Genomic DNA, 24,427 nt, shown 5'->3' with positions numbered 1-24,427 from the left:
TGATAGGTTGGGCACCGACTACCAAAAGGTGTCGGGGTCACTGTGTGGCTATCTTATACGAGAAGCTTGGCCGGGGTTAGGTTAAGGTCTGGTGGGTTGGTTAATCCAAGTTTATTGACCTGGCTAAGATAGGATTAGCCAATGGTCAGCCTGGCCCTGATACCAAGGTTGTAGCGACCGGATTTTCAGGATATTAATTTCCCAGAAAGTGGCCCTTGTGCTCACCAGCCCCAGGATTACTGTTAGCTGATGAGACACCAACTTGATACAGAAACTCCAAGCAAAATACATAATATGTAGTACAAGACCATCTTGGCCTATGATTACAACACAAGGTTTCTGGTGGCTGATGGCGGAAGCGGTTTTTGGTTCATCAGCGTCTATGGGACTCCATTTCCCACAGGAACATCTGACCAGGATAACTCCTATCTTCGCGAGGCTGCTATCATCATTGTGTAGGCTCCGGGGTTGTCATCGCAACGCTCCTCTCTGTGCAAGAAATCTGGCCAAGACAATAGCCAAGGACAAGCCAGTGAGTACTTTTGAATGTACCCGCAAACATTATGAACACATGTATAATATAACGAATGATAATCATGCTCCGAAATATTTCATGATCACAACATCTGTCACAAAATAAAATCCATGATGCACGCAAGTAGGTTATTCATATACAACATGAATATGCAATAATGGAGTAGAAATAGAATGCACCGATCGGGTGTCTGAAGCGATGCCTCGAAAGGATAATAATATAAAGCATGCCACAGTCGGGCGTCTGAGCGACACCACATAAAGGGCTTATAAGTAGTTTAAATGACAAGCATGCCACAGTCGGGCGTCTGAGCGACACCACATAAAGAGCTTATAAATAATTTAAATGACAAGCATGCCACAATCGGGCGTCTGCGCGACACCACATAAAGGGCTCACAATATAATAATCACAATGAATATCCAGGAGGTAGAACTGTCCCAGGGATACTCAATAATTCAAATAATGTAAATGGTTAGTCCATGATTAATAGTAATCATAATTCATCATGAGTCATAAGTAATGATCCATGTTCTGGTTTAGCAATCTTTTTCTCCGAAGACTAACACTAAGACCGACACTTGACCCATCCCAGACTGTAGTCCTTAATCATGGACATGGCTATCACTACAAGAAACCTGTTAATCCATGACGGATTCGTGTTGACGTTCCTAGAATCCGTCACGAATTATGACGGAAAACCGTGAACCGTCACGACTGCCGTCACCGATTTGTAAGCCGTGGTTGGGCCCGAAAACAGCGGGCCCTTGATGACGGACGTCGGGCTACCGTCACAGAATCCGTCGCGGATTGTCCAAGCGGGCTTAGTCGGGCCTAGCGTTTTTTAATATACACCATCTGGACCGTCACGGATTGTGCTCCTGCTGATGTGGCGTACATGCCCATTCGTTGGTCCACATGTCGGTCAGACCAGCTCAAGAAAATAAAACTGTGAGGATACGTGTGGGTGCCATTGGACACATGATAATGTATTATGCGTTATGTTGCTTCCCGTAAAAAAGCAGCGGAGACTTTCTTTTCCCCGATTGTCAATCCTCCAGATCCCGTCGACCGTCGCCGCCGCCGCCGCCGACAGTGCCATCGACGACTGCCCGGGCGAGGGTGGTTAGATCAGGCGGGGTGGTCCATCTCAGCCTCTTGCCTCGCCGCCGGGCGCCCTTGCTGCGTCGACAAGCCAGCGTCTGCCCGCCATTGCCATGCCTACGATCTAGCCGCCGCACGGACGAGCCAATCGCTGCCCGCACGTGCTCACCGAACAAGCCCCCGTTCTTTCCCTACATCAACGTCAGCCAGGAGCGAGCGGTATGTCCCCGGCAGAAATCATGTCTCTCTCCTTCAGAATTTGTTGACTAAATATTCTGATTTGCAATTTTCCCCTTCAGAATTTGGGGTGAACTTTTTCCCTTTAGGTTTCACCCTATTTAGATCTAGAGGTATGACGCAGAGCAAATGCTTCTGGGATTCATCTCCCTGCTGGGTGAACTTTTTCCCTTTAGGTTTCAGTCTATCTAGATCTAGAGTTATGATACATGAGCTGTTGGTCCTGCTAGCTTCAGCTTTTCAGAAAGATATAAACTGATAAATCCACTGCAGCTTGAGTAGATAATTTGGATTTCATAATCTGCCACGGCCGAAAATCAGCACGGTGGCCCATTGAATTCTTTGCCACGGCAATGAAGTTACACAATCTGTAAATAACTTTGTGCACTTTATATCAGCAGCATTTTTTACATGAGCTGTGATTCCTACTACAGTTTCAGCCTTCATCCAGCAAAGCTGATGAATTAACAGCTCAAGCTCTAGGACATGTACTCCTCTGTTTTGGGGTGGTCCAAAGGACATGTATTCCTCTGTTTTAAAATTTTATAACTAAATCAACCCTACACCAAGAGACAAGATGAGCTTGTAGTAAGTAAATTATGACAGGATCATGCCTATAAATTTCCTTGCATCCAACTACCGAAGATCATTACCCTTGTACAAACATTTTGTGCAAACATGTGTGTAAAAATGTGTACTACGGATTTGTAGACCTCTTTAATGTGGAATAATCAGTGAAATATTGTCAAATGGTGAATGTTCCTTTGTTAGAGCAAAAGAAAAATCTTTTGATGAACTGTGTTCACTATAGTGTGAAGCAATATAATTATAATTCTGAACATATTTTAGTTTGCTATATACTGTACATTTTAATTTGATGGCCGGGGTAAACCTTTGATTGAGTTGGTTCTTTTTCTGCAGTGCAGATGGATAGACGTTGGATTCATGGTACATTGTTTTCCCGTGAGTACATCCAAGGTGTCAAAGAATTTATGAAATTCATTCAAGAGAAATTCAGTGAGAATGATAAAATACTCTGCCCATGTAGAAAATGCCTTAATCATAACTACCAGCATCAGACCGTTGCGAACACGCACATACTGATGTATGGCATGGAAAGTATGTATACTCGCTGGATATATCATGGAGAAGACTTTGATGTAGATGTTATTGAACATCCTGTTGATGTGCATGACACTGAGGATGGTGACAATGGCGCTGACCGGTTTGAAGAGATGTTTGAAGACCTACGCACAACAGTAGAACAAGCTCAGAGTGAAACTGAAAATCAAGATGCTAACAATGGTGGAAACCCTTCTGAGAATGAGTCTTTTTTGAAGAATGTGATGAAGGAGGCAAAACGACAGCTTTATCATGGTTGTACCAAGTTTTCAAGGTTCTCCTTTGTGGTAAAGCTTCTTCACTTGAAGTCATACCATAGGATCCCGAATAGTGCATTTACTGAAATTTTAAAGCTATTAGCCGAAGCATTCCCTGAACCCAATACACTCCCAAAATCGTATAAGGAAGCAAAGAATCTTCTAAAGGAATTAGGCCTTGGGTATGAGTCTATGCATGTGTGCTTGAATAATTGCATTCTGTTCAGAAAGCAATATGCCAATCATGACAACTGCCCAGTTTGGTGACTATCAAGGTGGAAAGACCCTGCTAGAAAGAAGATTCCACAGAAAGTGTTGAGGCATTTTCCGTTGGTGCCTAGGCTAAAGAGGATGTTTCTTTCCAAAAAAGGTGCAGAAGAAGCACAATGGCATGAGCTAAAGAGGCAACCCAATGAGAAGGAACTGAGTCATCCAAAAGACGGTGATGCATGGAAAGATTTTGATGAAAAATTTCCAGAATTTGCAAAAGATGCCAGAAACTTTAGGCTTGGCATTGCCACTGATGGGTTCAATCCTTTTGGAAATTTTAACACAACCTATAGTATGTGGCCTGTATTTGTTATACCATACAACCTTCCACCTTGGGCATGCATGGATCAGTCAAATTTTATGATGGCTTTGCTGATTTCTGGTCCCAAATCACCTGGCAAGCACTTCGATGTCTTTCTCCAACCACTTGTAGAAGAATTACTTGAGCTCTGGGAGGGTGTGCGTACATATGATGCTCTTAGTGGAAAAATGTTTGATCTTCATGCTGCGGTTCTATGGTGCATTCACGATTACCCAGCTCTGAGCACTCTTTCAAGGCGTACCACAAGAGGCTATTTTGCATGTATTCATTGTGACAAACACCCTCTTTCTTACAGCCTAAGGAGTAAAATTGGGTATATTGGTCACTACCATTTCCTTCCAAGGGGTCGTCGTTTACGGAGAAACAATGAATTTGTTGGTCTTCATGAAAGCAATGATGAGCCAGGTAAATTCTCTGAGAAAGAGTTGCAAGCAGAATTGGAGAAGGTTAGACCTGGGAGACACCAAGAAAGTAGGAAAAGGAAGCGTTCTGACCTGGGCAACAAGAAGGATCATGTGCCAATTTGGGGCTGGAGGGTTTGTTTGTGGGATTTGAAGTATTGGGCAAAGTTGAAGCTGGGACACAATCTTGATGTCATGCACATTGAGAAAAACATTTGTGAAAACCTCATTGGGAGAATTCTGAATCTGGAGGGTAAGACAAAGGACACACTTAATGCTAGGATTGATCTGAAAGATTTGAATATTAAAGAAGAGTTGCAATTGAGGAAGGAGGGAGACTCATATGTGATGCCTCGGGCCCGATATACCTTGTCCAAAGAACAAGTGGTTGCATTTTGTCAATTTTTACGAGAGTTAAAGTTTCCAGATGGGTTTGCTTCCAACCTCTCAAGATGCACAAGTGCTGATGGAACGAAGGTACAAGGCTTGAAAACACATGATTGTCACATTCTTTTGCAGAGAATCTTACCCGCCGGCATGAGAGGATTTTTGGACAGTGATATATATGAAGCAATAGCTGAGTTAGGCAAGTTTTTCAGAGAACTGTGCAGCAAAACTCTTAATAGGGATGTCTTGGCTGAAATGAAGAAGGAAATCCCTGTAATTTTGTGCAAGCTTGAGAAAATTTTCCCGCCTGCATTCTTTGATGTGATGGTGCACCTTGCCGTACACTTACCTGAAGAGGCATTGCTTCGAGGTCCCGTGCAATATGGGTGGATGTACCCAGTTGAAAGAAGGCTATATACTTTAAAGCGCTATGTGAGGAATAGGGCGCAACCAGAAGGTTCGATTGCTAAGGCATATATTGCAGATGAATGCCTGACATTTTGCTCCAAGTACATTGTCAGGACCCTGACTCAATGCCACATCGATCTAGCATGTAACACCTCATATCACTTTGCGGCCTCACGCACGGTATTCCCACGAGTGTCGCCTTCCCTTTGCTCGGGATCGTTTGCGCCTTTTGGCACACGTATATGATAGTGTCGCTAGCATCCATATGATAAGGAGCCCGGGCTGACATGGCTAGTCGTAAACCCAAAGTGGCACAAACTTACAGGGACAGGCATCCATGACCCAGCATCGAACGTGTCGGTCATCAGCGAGTGAATCCAGGCTGTAGCACTGGGCTAGCAGGACTCCGGTGAACCGGGCTGTAGCGGGCTAACAGGACTCTGGTATTCATCGCGTGACATTTCCCCGAAGGGACAGATACAGGAACGAAGAAGGACACATGCCGGCCAGCCTAAGTGTTCCGGAGCAGTAGCAAGCTACCATGGCTCAGTGGAAACACTAGGAGACATTTCCCGGTAAGAGAGGCTACTAAGAATAAACAACTAGATAGTCAGATCCCACACATACCAAGCATTTCAATAACATACACACAATATGCTCGATATGTGCAAATACAACATGGCATCACAACATGACTCTATAACTCAAGTATTTAATCAATAGGCTCCGAGGAGCGAGATATTACAAACAGGGGTCTCATGACCCAACATTCAGAGCATACATATCAAAGCACAAGCGGAAGTTATCATGTCTGAGTACAGACATCTATAAATGAAAAAGGCTGAGAAGCCTGACTATCTACCAAATCCTGCCGAGGCACAAGACCGTAGCTGAGGTAACAAGCTAAACGTCGAAGTCCACGTGGAACTACTAGTGAGACCGAAGTCTCTCTGCAAAAACATAAAATAGGCAAACGTGAGTACAAATGTACCCAGCAAGACTTACATCAGAACTAACTACATATGCATCATTATCAACAAGGGGATGGTGGGGTTTAACTGCAGCAAGCCAGCTTTGACTCGGTGGCTATCCTAAACTACGACTGCAAGCAACTCTTTTTAGGTGGCGCACACGAGTCCACATATTCACCATATCAATACACCACTATGGATCCGCTCCCGTCTCCCTACGAGAACGCCATCCATAACACTCACGCTTATCTTGCATATTTTAGAGTATCCACTTTCACTTGTCTATGAACTGATATAAGCAACCCAGAAGTCCTTTACCGCGGACACGGCTATTCGAATAGATGATATTAACCCTGCAGGGGTGTACTTCTTCATACATGTTTCCACCACTTAGCGTCTGCACACGACATGTGCTCGGCAGACTTCAAGCGAAAGCCGACGTGGGTGTAGACCACGACCTACCTAAACACTCAAGTCTCTAGTCCAGGTTTATCGCCTATTCGGGTTCCATCCATGAGGAGATCCGGCCGGAGTTTCGCTCACAGCCCCAAACGATGTGAACAGGGTTCCCGAGACACCAAACGGGCGCCCGGTACACCGTGCCATGTGCCTACCGCATCACAGCCCACCCCTCCGGCCAGCGCTGCCCACGGCCTACAGCATACTACAAACACCAGAAACTACTTGCAACTCCTAGACAGAGGACAAGGGTGGATAAGAAAAGTCGAGCGGGGTCATATTTCAGGGCCCAATGTATGGTAGTAGCTGAATCATGGATCACAAACACAGAACTCAGTTCTTGAGGACGGCTTCAATGAGACAACCCACCATGTACTCCTACATGGCCTCTCACCGATACCTTTTACCAAATCGTGTTCACACACTTAGCTCACACACAGTAGGACATGTTCATACACCTCTGATTCATCCCCGATGAATCAGACCTGACTCAACTCTAAGCAGTAGCAGGCATGACAAACAAACATGAATGAGTAGGCACAACAGGGCTCAAACAACTCCTACTCATGCTAGTGGGTTTCATCTATTTACTGTGGCAATGACAGGTCATGCAAAGGATAAAGGGGTTCAGCTACCGCAGCAAGTAACAGTTGAATCGTAGTTGTCCTAATGCATTAAAAGAGAGCAGGAGCGAGAGAGTAGGATTGTATCGGAATGAACAAGGGGGTTTTGCTTGCCTGGCACTTCTGAAGATAACATTGAGTCTTCATCAGTGTCAACGATCACATCATCGGTATCACGTCTATCGAGAGGGGATAAATACCGACAACATAGAAGGGAACACAATCAATGTAATGCACAATATGATGCATGATCATGACATGGCAAAATGAATGTGTTTTGAGCTAATGCAACTAGCAACAGATTAAATGAAGTTGGTTTGAATACAAGATTCAAATTCAAACTTCATATGTGATTATTTAAATGCCCTTTATATGATTTGTGCTAAACAGCATCTATAAGTTGCTCTAACATGCATGAAAATGGTACAGATGGATTCCTTGAATTTTTCTGATAATTTTTCATATATAATTTATTTAATTTGGAGTTACGGTTAATTTTCTATGATTTATTGAAGTTTTAGCTATTTTCTGAAATTCCTGAAATAATAATAAATCCAGAAATGATTTATGGCGTCAGCACCACGTCACGGTGACGTCAGCAGGGTCAACTGGGCGCCCCAGGTCAAACCTGACGTGTGGGGGCCACACGTCAGTGACACAGTTGGTTAACTGGGTTGATTAGGGTTAAACTAATACTAACGAAAATGTCAGCAGGGTTGGGCCCACATGTCAGTCGCTTAAATAATTAACTAACTTAATTAGTGTTAACTAATCTAACACCTAAACTAATTAACAGGGGCTGGCCCCACCTGTCATCGACCCAGGGGGGGTTCCGCCGTGGTCAAGTGGGTCAACCCCACCGGCGACTCGACGCCGGCGAGGCCCGAGACGGTGGCGCGGCTCGGATTTGAGCTTCAGGCGGTGGTTTTGGATGCGGTTTGCGGCTACAGAAAGCTAGGAGTCTTGCGCATCCAACGGAGGCAACAACTCGCGACGGAGTGGGCTAAATCAACGACGGCGGCAGCTTTTGCGGCGGCCGGAGTTCGGCGGGGAGGGGAGAAGGGCTACGGTGCACTAGAGGAGGAGCAGGTGGTGGCTACGAGCTCCTGGTGCTACGCTGAGCACGACGGTGGGCTCGGGAGCGAGCTGCGGTGGCTGTGGCCACGGCCACGCCATGGCCGGCGGTGAGAAGCTCTCGGTCGCGGTGGTAACGGCGGCTACGGAGGGAAATAGAGCACGGGGAGAGAGGGGTTCAGCAGAGGAGCTCACGGCGAGGTCGACGAGCAGCTCGGTGGGCTCGGGGAAGGCCGAACGGCGACGAATTTGACGACGGCGATCCTCGGTGGCCGAGGAGGGAACGGCGAGGCTAGCGGCATCCAGGGGCTCTTCTGGTCGCGCGAGACGACGAGGAGGACGAGGGAGGACCGGCGGAGCTCGGGAGCGCGTCGGAGAGGAGAGGGGGTGGCGGTGGCCGCGAGGGAGCTCGTCGGTGGCGGCGGCTCCGTTCGGTCCAGGCGAGAGAGAGGGAGCAGAGGAGGATAGGGACGGAGGGAGAGACACGGGAGAGTGAGAGAGGGTCGAGGGAGTTGCGTGGCGTCACCGGGGCGTCGAGGAGGAAGCAGGAGGTGGCCAGGGGAAGCAGGAGGTGGCCGAGGCCTCTCGGGCGCGCGCCACGCCTCGGTCCTTCTGGCGAGGAGGAAGACGACAGGGGGAGGCGCTGGGCTGGGCCGCACAGGAGCTGGGCCGGCTGGCTACCAGGTGAGTGGGCGCCAGGTAACTTCCTTCTCTCTCTCTCTTTTATTTCTTTTCTATTTCTGTTATTTTGTTTTTGATTTGATTTAAAATACCAAATCATTTAATAAAATCCTGGAAACAATTATGGGTGCTTTCTGAATTATTTCAGTGACCCTTAACAATTTCCAACATTTATTTGAACATTTAAATTATTTATAGTGTTTAAATGCCCAAAGTCAAATACAATATGATTGAATTCAAAAATCCAAAAATGACCTAAGAATATATTCATCATTTTTGGCAGAGGTTTCCACCTTAACCAGAAATCATGAACTTTTCTTAGGAACTTTTTGGGTTTATTGAAAAGACTATAATTCACCCTAGTTGAGTTGATTTAATGCTACGGTTTGAACATCCCCATTCCAATTTTAGGCAAAATTTAAACATGATGCAACACATGACTAGCTAGCTCAGAGCAAACCAGAAGTTAGGGATGTGACAACTCACCCCCACTAAACAAAAATCTCGTCCCGAGATTCAAGCGTAGGGTAAGGTGATGGGGAAACGCAAACTAGCACAATCTTCACGATCCAAGTTGTACTTCAATTGAACGTTGATTTGTTCACCATCCTTGTCTCGACGTCTTCCTCTGAGAACTCCAACTAACATGACAACGAGAGGAAAGGAAAGACCCTAAAAGAATCGTTCTTCTCGAAGATCGAACAACTCAGGATTAACTCCCGGAATGAGGCATAGCAACATCTCTTGAGCTGAGACACGAAGCACACATCCATAGGAATGGAGTGAAGCAGATGACGGAGGTTCACTAGGTAGGCAACAATTCCACACCTTAGAAGGTGGTAAACGATTGTCAACGTAGCAAGGAGTTGAATTGCCATGATACCACGACGAAACATCCTAGAGGAGGGTGATTCGTAGATTATTACCTTAAGTGGCAAAATGAATTACCTTTGATATAGAGATCATTGAGACTCTCTATATCAGCCTAAGGCAAATCACAGCAATCGATTGGCGGGGGTCGGTAGAATGGCATACTCGGACTTGGATGATGTGGATTACCTTGTTGAAGACAACGTAATGGATGAGTTTGCTTATCACCAGAAATGGAAGAGACCCATGGTAGAATGGCACATTGGCGGTGCAAGCTGGGAACAAAATGCAAATGCTAGGAACGATTCTGGTAACTGGGGGAAGAACCCAACAATAGAGAGTGAATTCACTGTTTGAAAAGGTCATAGCATTGCCGAGGAAACTGAGAGGAATCCCAGTTAGTGCCGATGATATCACGTAGCGCTTGTGCGTGCTCTCAAGAACTTGAGCATTTCCACAATCATCAAGGTTTTACCAATATCCGTGTCAAGGATCCTGGCAACACAACTTGCTACCATGATGAATGATGATGGATGATGCAGATGCAAAGGAAGATAACACTTTCTTAGATTTCACCCTTGGCGGGGCCAAGGAAATAAAATCTGGATGATCGACCGAGAGACATTTAGCACTCCGCTCCTAATGTTCTCCTTGATGTGCTAGCGTATCCCATTCATTGAAATGGTTTGGTATCTAGAACATCAAGTAAAAGGTCGGACTTCGGGAACACAAAATCCATAGGGGCAACTAGGGAGTAAATCCTACGAAATCCCTATGGGGAGGTGGCCAACTTCCTCAATCAAGATATTATAATAACAGGTCTTCCGGCTAGGTGTGTTGGCCACGACATCCACTTTACCGGTTTTCGAGGGATCGATATTATAGTTCTTGGGAAATGTTCCAAACCATCATATCTGCCTGAGATTCAGATCTGGTTGGTGTCAGGATATTCCAGACTCATCGAGTCTAGGAAGAAAAACGAAAGTTTACAACACAAATCGATGAGATGACGTTGCGAGATTCTCGGGAATGAACTACGATAGCAAGCTCCAAACATGAGCTGGTTCTGCTACTAACATGTGAACACGTTGTCCCAGACAAGCATGGCCACGTAGTAGTCTTATAATCAAACACTACCGAGTTCGGGTGGGGAACCATAATCGAGGATATAGAAGTCTTTACGCAAGTCCATGTATTAGATCCCAAGCATAGACTTCTTTTCCTTGAACAAGTTAATCAGTGGCTTAGTGTGCTAGGGACACATATAGAATGAAGGTTGCAAGTCTCCAGACTACAGAATACTTCGCACGTGTGCATGACTGATTTGGGATGATTCCAAAGGAAACAAAACAGTCTTTCTCAAATTCACGGCGGCAACTTTCACCAAATGCACGTGTATAAGAGGAAGTCACTCCTTTCATCAAACAAATACTTCATGAGCTAGCATGAAGAAAATGCTTTCAAAAGTTTCCAACACTAGCTTAATGTTCAACAACATCATGGAGGAGATAAGGATGTTGCCAATGGGCTCAACAATAATTCTTCCGGGTTTCGCTTTAAAAGGAATTCCATAGTTAAGTGAACAAGTGATAGCATTGGTCAGACCCGAAAGATATAATGGTGTATGCTCGAGGGATCAACCACGAGTAAGACAACATTACGAATATCGTTGGTTCTGGTCTGATTGGATGATAGCCCATACTCCAATCAAAGGTTAGATAAAAATGATAGGTCCAGCAACTGATCACAGGGACGAATCGATGAAGATATCATCTTTCGTACACACATACTACACAAGAATATCCCTTTGGAACGAACTAAGTCAGGCAAGCTTTTATCTTCCAACTCTCCAAGTTGTTGTCTAGCTTAACCAACTAGCTCAGGGATATCCAACACAGATTCTTGGAGAAGGGTGGTTCACAAGAAACCAACTTGATCACGAGCTCAACACAGCGGTCAGGTGACAACCTGGTAATACTTCCGAGAAGATCTTCGGAAAATCACGAACCACCGGTATGTTACTAAGCTCGAGAACAATCTTGCTTTTCAGGGCAAGACGATATAATTAAATGAGCGAGGACTTGACAGAATCCTAACTCATCAATCGAAATGTGCACCAGGAAGATGAACAAGGTAGCACGATCAGTCTTAGAAGGATGATTCAAAAATCAACACGCTAAGAATGAGGTTATCGTCCATTTAACTACCAAGCAATGGAGTTGCTAGCAGTATTGATTTCACACACCACGATTCACTTGTCGGCATTCCGGTTACAATAACACAGGAACCGAGGAATGAACAATGATGGCAAGAAGTATCACTGTACCAAGAGTTCATAGGATGGTGTGCAATTCCTATAACAATCCCGATATAAAGATGGTAATACTCCAAGGTAGATCAGAATCAAAAGCTGGGCTGGCATTTTGATCTGCGGAGCACAATTGCTTTGACCCAATCCTAGATATGGAAGAGGTACTGGAGTTTGTTTCTCCTATCATTCTATGATAGAATGGCTTGACGGACCACAAGAGTAATAGGCATCGATAAACGAATGCATGCATATTCTTGACTATCAATTGATAGACGAAGGTCAGTAGGCAACTAAAGAGGGACAATTCAAAGGAACATATAACTTTCTGACTTGTGGATGCATAGATTAGTATGTCGAACTAAGTTCAACATAATTCTTCCGGATAACCCATGCAGAAAGGTTGAGCTGGCAGAGTCGCAATATAGAATGGAGAACTCATAGAGGGCCTGTTGTGATCTTTTAATCCAACAAACTTCTGCCATAATGGTTCATGGTATTTGGAAGAACGATATACCACGGACCTCGAGGACTAACGCAAAGGTTACTAATAACCTAAGGGAGCTAGCAATTACTATCAACATGAAGTAAGTAGAGTGAATCTCGGGTTCAAGAACCCAGGAATAGAATACCTACTACTAAGTAGCATCACGGGATGCTTTCGGGAATAAAGGCCAGAATCATCACACTAGAACACAAATCATGGCTAGACCACTAGATGATCCCCTGAGACACCTAGGGTCATAATAATAACTCCAACATAATTGTCAAGGCAATAGAATACCTCAACTCAACAATTAGTGTGATTGAGCTAGCATAAAGGAACATTGAAACCAGAGGGAAAGGATTTTGCAAATGCATCAGACTATTTAGAACCCTGGGATGACTCGGACAGCATAACGGCTGTAAATGCTCAGAAAAGATTTGAGACATTCACAAAAATGGTGGCATAACCACTCGGAAGCACAATATCAAGGTTTCGAGATCAACAATTAACATACGGAAGTAGTAGAAACTGAACTCAAGCTTAAATCCAACCATCTTATAAGTCTACGGATTAGTAACGCATGATCCTGATAGAAAGAAGAGATAGCCTAGCTCTTAATCCCCGTAGGAAAGATAAGATGACTCAGATCAGAAGGGCATGAGGTATAAGGAGTAAAAAGAGCCTTACGTTCCATCCCACAATCAATTTCCTTATATAACTAAAGAATTTCTAGACTCAACTTCGACCAGTTTGGCTTGGTAATCCTACAGGCAATCAAGCTCTGATACCAACGCTGTCGGGACCCTGACTCAATGCCACATCGATCTAGCATGTAACACCTCATATCACTTTGCGGCCTCACGCACGGTATTCCCACGGGTGTCGCCTTACCTTTGCCCGGGACCGTTTGCGCCTTTTGGCACACGTATATGATAGTGTCGCTAGCATCCATATGATAAGGAGCCCGGGCTGACATGGCTAGTCGTAAACCCAAAGTGGCACAAACTTACAGGGAAAGGCATCCATGACCCAGCATCGAACGTGTCGGTCATCAGCGAGTGAATCCAGGCTGTAGCACTGGGCTAGCAGGACTCCGGTGAACCGGGCTGTAGCGGGCTAACAGGACTCTGGTATTCATCGCGTGACATTTCCCCGAAGGGACAGACACAGGAACGAAGAAGGACACATGCCGGCCAGCCTAAGTGTTCCCGAGCAGTAGCAAGCTACCATGGCTCAGTGGAAACACTAGGAGACATTTCCCAGTAAGAGAGGCTACTAAGAATAAACAACTAGATAGTCAGATCCCACACATACCAAGCATTTCAATAACATACACACAATATGCTCGATATGTGCAAATACAACATGGCATCACAACATGACTCTATAACTCAAGTATTTAATCAATAGGCTCCGAGGAGCGAGATATTACAAACAGGGGTCTCATGACCCAACATTCAGAGCATACATATCAAAGCAGAAGCGGAAGCTATCATGTCTGAGTACAGACATCTATAAATGAAAAAGGCTGAGAAGCCTGACTATCTACCAAATCCTGCCGAGGCACAAGACCGTAGCTGAGGTAACAAGCTAAACGTCGAAGTCCACGTGGAACTACTAGTGAGACCGAAGTCTCTCTGCAAAAACATAAAATAGGCAAACGTGAGTACAAATGTACCCAGCAAGACTTACATCAGAACTAACTACATATGCATCATTATCAACAAGGGGATGGTGGGGTTTAACTGCAGCAAGCCAGCTTTGACTCGGTGGCTATCCTAAACTACGACTGCAAGCAACTCTTTTGAGGTGGCGCACACGAGTCCACATATTCACCATATCAATACACCACTATGGATCCGCTCCCGTCTCCCTACGAGAACGCCATCCATAGCACTCACGCTTATCTTGCGTATTTTAGAGTATCCACTTTCACTTGTCTATGAACTGATATAAGCAACCCAGAAGTCCTTTACCGCGGACACGGCTATTCGAATAGATGATATTAACCCTGCAGGGGTGTACTTCTTCATACATGTTTCCACCACTTAGCGTCTGCACACGACATGTGCTCGGCAGACTTCAAGCGAAAGCCGACGTGGGTGTAGACCACGACCTACCTAAACACTCAAGTCTCTAGTCCAGGTTTATCGCCTATTCGGGTTCCATCCATGAGGAGATCCGGCCGGAGTTTCGCTCACAGCCCCAAACGATGTGAACAGGGTTCCCGAGACACCAAACGGGCGCCCGGTACACCGTGCCACGTGCCTACCGCATCACAGCCCACCCCTACGGTCAGCGCTGCCCACGGCCTCCAGCATACTACAAACACCAGAAACTACTTGCAACTCCTGGACAGAGGACAAGGGTGGATAAGAAGTCGAGCGGGGTCATATTTCAGGGCCCAATGTATGGTAGTAGCTGAATCATGGATCACAAACACAGAACTCAGTTCCTGAGGACGGCTTCAATGAGACAACCCACCATGTACTCCTACATGGCCTCTCACCGATACCTTTTACCAAATCGTGTTCACACACTTAGCTCACACACAGTAGGACATGTTCACACACCTCTGATTCATCCCCGATGAATCGGACCTGACTCAACTCTAAGCAGTAGCAGGCATGACAAACAAACATGAATGAGTAGGCACAACAGGGCTCAAACAACTCCTACTCATGCTAGTGGGTTTCATCTATTTACTGTGGCAATGACAGGTCATGCAAAGGATAAAGGGGTTCAGCTACCGCATCAAGTAACAGTTGAATCGTTGTTGTCCTAATGCATTAGCGAGAGAGTAGGATTGTATCGGAATGAACAAGGGGGTTTTGCTTGCCTGGCACTTCTGAAGATAACATTGAGTCTTCATCAGTGTCAACGATCACATCATCGGTATCACGTCTATCGAGAGGGGACAAATACCGGCAACACAGAAGGGAACACAATCAATGTAATGCACAATATGATGCATGATCATGACATGGCAAAATGAATGTGTTTTGAGCTAATGCAACCAGCAACAAATTAAATGAAGTTGGTTTGAATACAAGATTCAAATTCAAACTCCATATGTGATTATTTAAATGCCCTTTATATGATTTGTGCTAAACAGCATCTATAAGTTGTTCTAACATGCATGAAAATGGTACAGATGGATTCCTTGAATTTTTCTGATAATTTTTCATATATAATTTATTTAATTTGGAGTTACGGTTAATTTTTTATGATTTATTGAAGTTTTAGCTATTTTCTGAAATTCCTGAAATAATAATAAATCCAGAAATGATTTATGGCGTCAGCACCACGTCACGGTGACGTCAGCAGGGTCAACTGGGCGCCCCAGGTCAAACCTGACGTGTGGGGGCCACACGTCAGTGACACAGTTGGTTAACTGGGTTGATTAGGGTTAAACAAATACTAACGAAAATGTCAGCAGGGTTGGGCCCACATGTTAGTGGCTTAAATAATTAACTAACTTAATTAGTGTTAACTAATCTAACACCTAAACTAATTAACAGGGGCTGGCCCCACCTGTCATCGACCCAGGGGGGGTTCCGCCGTGGTCAAGTGGGTCAACCCCACCGGCGACTCGACGCCGGCGAGGCCCGAGACGGTGGCGCGGCTCGGATTTTAGCTTCAGGCGGTGGTTTTGGACGCGGTTTGCGGCTACGGAAAGCTAGGAGTCTTGCGCATCCAACGGAGGCAACAACTCGCGACGGAGTGGGCTAAATCGACGACGGCGGCAGCTTTTGCGGCGGCCGGAGTTCGGCGGGGAGGGGAGAACGGCTACGGTGCACTAGAGGAGGAGCAGGTGGTGGCTACGAGCTCTTGGTGCTGCGCTGAGCACGACGGTGGGCTCGGGAGCGAGCTGCGGTGGCTGTGGCCACGACCACGCCATGGCCGGCGGCGAGAAGCTCTCGGCCGCGGTGGTAACGGCGGCTACGGAGGGAAATAGAGCACGGGGAGAGAGGGGTTCGGCAGAGGAGCTCACGGCGAGGTCGACGAGCAGCTCGGTGGGCTCGGGGAAGGCCGAACGGCGACGAATTTGACGACGGCGATCCTCGGTGGCTGAGGAGGGAACAGCGAGGCTAGCGGCATCCAGGGGCTCTTCTGGTCGCGCGAGACAACGAGGAGGACGAGGGAGGACCGGCGGAGCTCGGGAGCGCGTCGGAGAGGAGAGGGGGTGGCGGTGGCCGCGAGGGAGCTCGTCGGTGGCGGCGGCTCCGTTTGGTCCGGGTGAGAGAGAGGGAGCAGAGGAGGATAGGGACGGAGGGAGAGACACGGGAGAGTGAGAGAGGGTCGAGGGAGGCGCATGGCGTCACCGGGGCATCGAGGAGGAAGCATGAGGTGGCCAGGGGAAGCAGGAGGTGGCCGAGGCCTCTCGGGTGCGCGCCACGCCTCGGTCCTTCTGGCGAGGAGGAAGACGACAGGGGGAGGCGCTGGGCTGGGCCGCACAGGAGCTGGGCCGGCTGGCTACCAGGTGAGTGGGCGCCAGGTAACTTCCTTCTCTCTCTCTCTTTTATTTCTTTTCTATTTCTGTTATTTTGTTTTTGATTTGATTTAAAATACCAAATCATTTAATAAAATCCTGGAAACAATTATGGGTGCTTTCTAAATTATTTCAGTGACCCTTAACAATTTCCAACATTTATTTGAACATTTAAATTATTTATAGTGTTTAAATGCCCAAAGTCAAATACAATATGATTTAATTCAAAAATCCAAAAATGACCTAAGAATATATTCATCATTTTTGGCAGAGGTTTCCACCTTAACCAGAAATCATGAACTTTTCTGAGGAACTTTTTGGGTTTATTGAAAAGATTTTAATTCACCCTAGTTGAGTTGATTTAATGCTAGGGTTTGAACATCCCCATTCCAATTTTAGGAAAAATTTAAACATGATGCAACACATGACTAGCTAGCTCAGAGCAAACCAGAAGTTAGGGATGTGACATACATGGATGATGTTGAAACAATATTTAATCGGAAACCAAGAAATGTAGGTTTTTCAGATGAAGAAGCCTATGGTGTTGACGTTTTTGGGCATGGAGTTAATTTTACTTCAGGATATGAATATGAATATGTGCATGACCAAAAAGAATTTGACCAGATGGTGTGGTATGTGTTGAACAACTGTGATCAAGCTAAGAAATATATCGAGTACGTTGTCACTTCTGAAACTTGCATTGTGTTGTACATATGTCACGAGACTAATTTGTTTTATTTTACAGTATGTTCAGAGATGAGTTAAAGAGGAAACGGTTGCCGGACAGTGATAAAGAGCTTCAACAAAAATTTCAGACATGGTTCAGGAACTATGTTAGTTTTCATTAACATCTAGTTTTAATTTTTGGTTGTCAAATTTCAGTGCAGATTCTAATGTATGTGTTTGTGTGTTGTCGCAGATGATGAGGCTACGAGACGAGGATGGTGAAGAGGTAGATGAAGATCTCTTTGCCTTGGCATGTGGTCCTGATCGGAGTGTCCGGAAATTCTCATCATGGATAGTGAATGGGATTAGATTTAGCATTGTTGCTCGTGATAGCAACAAGAGGACACAGAACAGTGGAGTCATGACCGAAGGCGAACATAACCATAAGGTCATAGATTTTTATGGAACCTTGAAAGAGATCATTCAGTTAGATTATAACTTGGACGATAGGTCAGTTGTTTTGTTTAAATGTGACTGGTTTAAACTTGATGGAAAGAATACTGAACTTAAAAATGATCGTTTTTTCAAAAGCATACATGTTGGAAGTTGGTGGTACAAGGACGATTCTTTGATTCTGGCTACTCAGGCTAGTAAGGTCTTTTATTTGCCAGACACGAAGTATGGGAAAAATTGGCAAGTTGTGCAAACATTCGACTATAGGCATCTATTCAATATTAGTGAAACTGAGGGTGTACCTTTTAGTGGTCCTGCATATCAAGAGGAGGAGTGTTGTGAAGAGGAGGGTAGGAGAACATCAGTTTCTGACCTTACATCTGAAAAGCCTTTGCATAGAGATGATGAGCAAGGCATTACTTTTGAAGCTGATGTTGTTGCTCGTTTGATGAAAGATAAAACCACAAAAATGTATGAAGGTGGCGACGAAGATGAAGAAGATGATACAGGTTTGGAGTATTGCAGTGAAAACGAAGGAGGTGCCACAATGGATATCGACAGCGATGACGAGTAGATGTTTTAATGTAGAAGGTACTATCTCCATTCTTCTTCCAGTGTACTATATTCTTTGCAAAACCTGTATGATGTGGATGACAATATTTTTTCTCTTGGTCTCTTTCGTGTTGCATAATTTTTGTCTTTGCTACTGCAATATTTTGTTGCTGTTTACACACTACATGATAATTTTTGTCTTTGCTACTGCAATATCTTGTTGCTGTTTACACACTACATGCTTGTTCAGTACAATACATGATAGAGTGAGGTGTTTTTCTTCTCACTGATACATATGATTTGTTCAGCACAGTACATGGGAGTCTGAGATGTTTATGCACTACATGTTTGTTCAGTTCAGTACAACGTCTCTTTTGAATATCTACAGTTTGAATGGACTTCTAATTTTGAAATATTTGACAGGCATTGCTGACAAGGCTGAGAAGGAGATGCTGAAAAAAGGTTGTGCTGCAAGCTTAAGTTGGTCTGTATAGTGCTTCTTGGCTCTGTAATACTGTCATCTAATGGCAGTATCTGGAGTTTTATTTTGTTTGCGTTGATAGGCCAATGACTGTTGATCCTTGCTGTTGTGAAAAATTAGCTATTGTGACACGTAGCTATTGTGAAAAACTAAATCGATAATCAAACCGGTAAGGATGCCGGTTCAAATTTTTACTAGTCAAACCATCGGTCCGGTTCGGTTTTTTATACTATGTCATCGTTTCCACATGTTTTGGAAAAAAGTTGGCGCATATGTCTTGCTCATTCTAGTAATTATTTCCTAATAATAGTGCATAATTAAATATATGTCTTACCAGTTACAGTAACAAATAATAAACTTGTGATATATATGCTCTAGAATGTTCTAAATACGGCTCGGAGGCAAAAAGCGCGCGCGCACGCTACAATTTTCGCTCCAGCCGCGCCAAGGCAAAAACAACACAATGCGAATTGACGCCATTGCCTAGCAATGTTCCCAAAAATTACACATATCCATTCATCCACCACTACCATATGAAGGGCATATTAGTAATTTGACACACACAAAATTCCTAACCCCCACCGCACGACCAGCCCTCGCCCGCAAATCGCCAAATCGCCAAATCTCCTCGCTCCCGTTCCCCTTCCTCTCCCAACTCCGGCCACGGCTTCACCTCCTCCACCGCCGAGCTCAGCTTCCCTCCCTCCCCTTCCTCCCCTTCCACCTCCACCGCAGAGCACGAATCCCCTCCCACCCCTTCCCCGTCCTCTTCCACTGCTGGTCAGGACCCCCTCTCCCCCTACCACCCGCCTCCACCAAACCCTAGAATAAGGGTCGCCGCCACCACACTGCGCCACTGCTGAGAACGACTCCCCTTGCTCTTTCGCCTCCACTGCCGGTCCCTAACCCACCCCAACTGCTGGTCAAGACCTCCCTCCCCCTCCCCTCCGCTCCACCAAACCCTAGAACAAGTTGTCGCCGCCACCACACTGCGCTGCTTCAAGGACCTATCTGCCACACTGATGGGGAAGAAGACTGCTACGAAGAGACCCCGAGGACGGAAGATAGCAGGTATACCTTCTTAACCCACCCCACGCCTGCCTATTTATTGTTCATGCATATGTATGTCTAAAGGATATGTGGTAAAAGCTTTTTGCTTGTGCTTGATTTCAATTGCTAATGTTTCTTGTTCATTAGACTTCTGGCCGTACATTTGAAATAAGGGTCTTGTGCTGTCAAGTGTAGATTTGGGTCACATATTCTTGCCAAATTAATAACAAAAGTAGTAATTTGTTATTAAGTACAGATTGTACACATAGTAATTCTTGTTCATGTGTTCACTCATCTTAGAACCACCGATGCATCCTTTGGAAGAGTCGCGCATCAAAATATGCATAAGGAACAATTCAGTGCTGCAATCACTCGGAATTCCTGCACTATCAACACTGTTTGCAGCCAAAACTGTCATTTCACCTGGAAAAAGAATCCCAAGCATAGTTCTGATGATTCTGAAGCTGAGTACCATCCTAACGAGGACAATACCAGTGAAGGAGAGTCGTCCGATGATAGTTTAGTAGATGAAACAGAAGCACTGCAGTCCACACCTGCTGCTAGCTCAAACTCTAAGGTGCTAAATTCCTCCATCTAGTCATTCATTGCTTAGATATGTTGCCTGTTTGCCATTGCAGTAGAATTTTGTTACAGTTTGTTGATTAAACCATGTCTTCATATCTATCAGGGCCGTAAGAAGACTAGTCAGAAAACTAGCAAGAAAAGATCTGCGGCCATGCCCCGTGGTGGAGTCAAGCCTCGGCCTCCTAAGAGAGTTCATGCAGACATCCCTACTAATTTGCGAGTCACAAGGTCGAAGAAAGCTCTATTACAAGATGTTGATGCAAGTACTCAAAGTGAGGAGATGTTGGATCCTAAACATCAGACACCAAGTGTCATCGATAAGCCAACTGCTTCTGTGGCTTGTGCCCGCCAAGCTGAAGAAATTATTCCCAACTTTGATGACCATGGTGTTGAAGGCAATTTCCTTACTATGTTTTCTATTTTGAATTGCTAGCCTAGTCAATTAGCTCGGATTGCATGATGAACATACTCTCACTAGATGATTTTTTCTAAAAAGATGATGACCCTGCACATTGTGATGATGACAACTGGATTGCCAATGGAGCTGATCTTATTGCCCATCGTGATGACGACAATGAGATGGCCAACGAAGCTGGTGGTAGTGGTCACAATGAGATGGCCACCGAAGCTGGTGGTAGTGGTCACAATGAGATGGCCACCGAAGCTGGTGGTAGTCCCCAACCAAATCAGGAAACCCAACCTAACAATAACTCCGAAGGCATGTTATAACCTGAATCTTTGTAGCATCTATTAGAGTTAAACTTCTTGTTCAATCTATTGTTCTATGCATCTTGCTGTCTAAACTATACTTAATATAAACCATAATTTTTTATCTTATTGACTGCAACTTCATGTGTATTACTAAGCTTAATTTATACCATATATGCGCAAAAAAATTTATGAGTCATTCCAGTGTTGTAGGACAATGATATTCTCAAGGACAACTCCATTGCTCATTTATTAAAATCACAGTATTTAAATAAGGACAATTTACTTACTTCATAACTTAAAAGTGTGTGTCTTGCAATGGATTATATCCATATACTCACTGAATATAGATATGTATAGACCTGACAGCTTATGGTCTAATCTGAAATCATGATTTAGTTTTCTCTTCTTCTGTCTTTGCTGAAGATATTGCCTTGTCGAAATCTGCTCGAACCGTGTCTTTAGTTCCAGGTAACCTGTGGATTTGTAGCAATGAGAAACACACCAACATGATAGATAACTTGTGAACTGTAATATTCCATTTAATTGTTGCTGCCATATGGTTACCAATATATTGTCTTGGCATTTTTGTGAGCTTAATTCCTGTTGTTACAGTTACTCCTTTTGAAAAGATGTTCTCCATTTATTAGTACACTTCTATACTTTGTAATTACGGTCTAATTGTATCCAATTCTTGATTTTACTTTCTTTGTAGGTCCACAATCCTATGAAGATCCAAGGGAAAGGGGCCCCAATTTGGGAAAAGGCCTGGAAAGGATCACTCGATGCGGGCACGGCAAACTACCACTTGTCATTCCAGAAGGGAGGATAAGGCTGGAGGCACCTCTTCTTGCTGCAAAGTTTGCAACTGAATGCAACGTCACAGTCAGACACCATATGCCTGTGTTTAAGCGCTGGAAGGATTACAAGGACCCAAATGGAGATGTACGAGATGGGATCTTCAGGAACTTCATAGGCAAAGTTGGTGTAAGTACATAGTCCAGGCCTTTCTCCCTCTAATGGCTATCAACCTGTCAATTTTGTGCTATTGTGTTAATTATGTGCAATCATGATACTTACACATGTTTTTTCATCGGACTAGAACAAGTTTCAGATGGACGTAGATGTTGTGCCAGTTAGGAAGGCTTGTACTGAAATGGTGAAACGTGCGACTCGCCAACAACGATATAGGCTCAAGAAAGAGTTTTTTGACCCTCACCCACTCCATTTGGTGACGAGAACTTCTCCTGTCCCCTCGATGACTGATGAGCAGTGGAATGAGCTGGTGGAAAGCTGGAAGGATCCCAAAAAGATGGTATGTTTCTTCCTCGAGACCAATCTCTCGCCTTCTATATGCTAATCTAAAAAGTGTGCCTTACATGTAGTCGGACTATTGATGTAGGGGATATGTCAAATTAACAAAAATAATCGAGCTCAAGTTAAGTTTCACCAAACTACTGGCGCGTGCAGCTATCCTGTGCATTGTGATAATCTGGTAAGTCAAACATGTGGCTCTGGATGTGCATTGTCATGAGAAATATTCATGACCATAGGTTCATGTAAACTATTGCGTCCATGTAGTAACTGTGTACGATGTTCCCTTTCCTTCATATTTGTTGTTTCCAGGGCGACAAATACAAAGATAAAGAACCCACTGCATTGGATTTGTTCAAGGAGTGTCACTACAGCAAGAAAAATAAAAGCTACACTGATGTCGTGCAAGCTGCAATTGTAAGTCAGCTTCAAAAGACTACCAACCATCAATTTTTACCTTTCTGCATGGCTAGAACTAATATTGTTTGAGTCACTTTACCTGATTGAAAACTGATAATCAAATGTCGGCGTATCTTAATACAAAATGTTAACATGTTCACTTAACTATCCTGTAATAGTCTATCCTGTATGATTGTACCCTTTTTTCAGACAACTGATATGATTTGAAGTGATTGAAAAACATGCCCTGTATATTGCAATTTTGGCCACCCTCGATGTCTTATCTTTTAGTATATATATTGTCTTATCTTTTAGTATATATATTTTAGAGATTTACTTCCAGAAATAATTTGACTTAAACATTACTCACTTGTAGTTAATTCAGGAAATAGTCCACTTTGCTGTAGATGATAGTATATATGAATAACCTGGATCACCTCCACACAGAAAAAAGATTAGTCTAACTATTATCACAAATGTCTAGTTGTAAAGGATACATGATAGCTTTCCTTACAAAGACGATATATGTAAGCTTGTTGCTATCGTCTTCTCTACTTGTGCTTAAGCCATCTTATAACCATGATTGTTGCTTGCATTGCTAGACTGAGATGGAAAACAAGGCCTCTCAACCTACAGAAGATGGTCAGGAATCAAACTCTGCAACCGAGGCTGTAGCTGAAGTACTTGCTAAGCACACTAAGAAGCCAAGGTTTCTTCAGCATGTGGGGATCCAGCATGTCCATGCGAGATCCAGTGCAGAAGTGGCAACGGAGAAGAGGGACAATGTCGAGCTTCGGGCACGTGTTGACACCTTAACCAAGCTGTTGAAGGAGTCCGAAGAAGCAAGGATCAGGCAAGACGAGGAGCACAGGAAGAGAGATGAGGAGAATAGGAAGAAGCAAGCTGCGATGGATGCAAAACTAGACTTTTTGCTAAGTCAGTTGCAACCAAGATTAGCTTAAGGTAAGTTGTTTGAGTCCAAGATCAGTGTCTTTCTCTACTTGATGCATGGAAGCCATGTGAATGTAATATACCGCTGGAACCAACCTTCTTATTTTCTAATGCTTTTGTTGTGCAAACTGCACACTGTTGGAAGAAAACTTGTTGCATTTTGCTGCTCCATGTTTAGTGCATGTGGAGATGTAAGCCCAATGTTACTTGTGTTTTCTGATGCTATGTCTTTTTTCTATCTTTGTGATTTTGTGCCTTTGT

General features: G+C 44.4%; 1 protein-coding gene and 1 long non-coding RNA gene across 2 annotated transcripts; both read left to right on the top strand.

Annotated features, from left to right (window-relative positions):
• Positions 1-1,769: 1,769 nt before the first annotated feature.
• Positions 1,770-19,258, top strand: LOC123089389 (uncharacterized). The gene is made up of 3 exons (XR_006442275.1): positions 1,770-1,857; positions 18,582-18,717; positions 19,102-19,258. It is a non-coding gene; the product is annotated as an uncharacterized lncRNA (long non-coding RNA).
• Positions 19,259-20,549: 1,291 nt separating this feature from the next.
• LOC123090281 (uncharacterized) lies at positions 20,550-24,177 on the top strand. The gene is made up of 8 exons (XM_044511658.1): positions 20,550-20,786; positions 20,898-21,189; positions 21,291-21,512; positions 22,218-22,489; positions 22,605-22,817; positions 22,905-22,997; positions 23,129-23,233; positions 23,818-24,177. Exons 1-8 carry the CDS (start codon positions 20,550-20,552, stop codon positions 24,175-24,177), a joined length of 1,794 nt encoding a protein of 597 aa, XP_044367593.1.
• Positions 24,178-24,427: the final 250 nt, after the last annotated feature.

The sequence above is a fragment of the Triticum aestivum genome, chromosome 4B (assembly GCF_018294505.1).
Source record: "Triticum aestivum cultivar Chinese Spring chromosome 4B, IWGSC CS RefSeq v2.1, whole genome shotgun sequence".
Lineage (NCBI taxonomy): Eukaryota > Viridiplantae > Streptophyta > Magnoliopsida > Poales > Poaceae > Triticum > Triticum aestivum.
The sequence above is the reverse complement of the archived record's forward strand: the minus strand, read 5'-3'. Positions and strand labels throughout refer to the sequence as shown.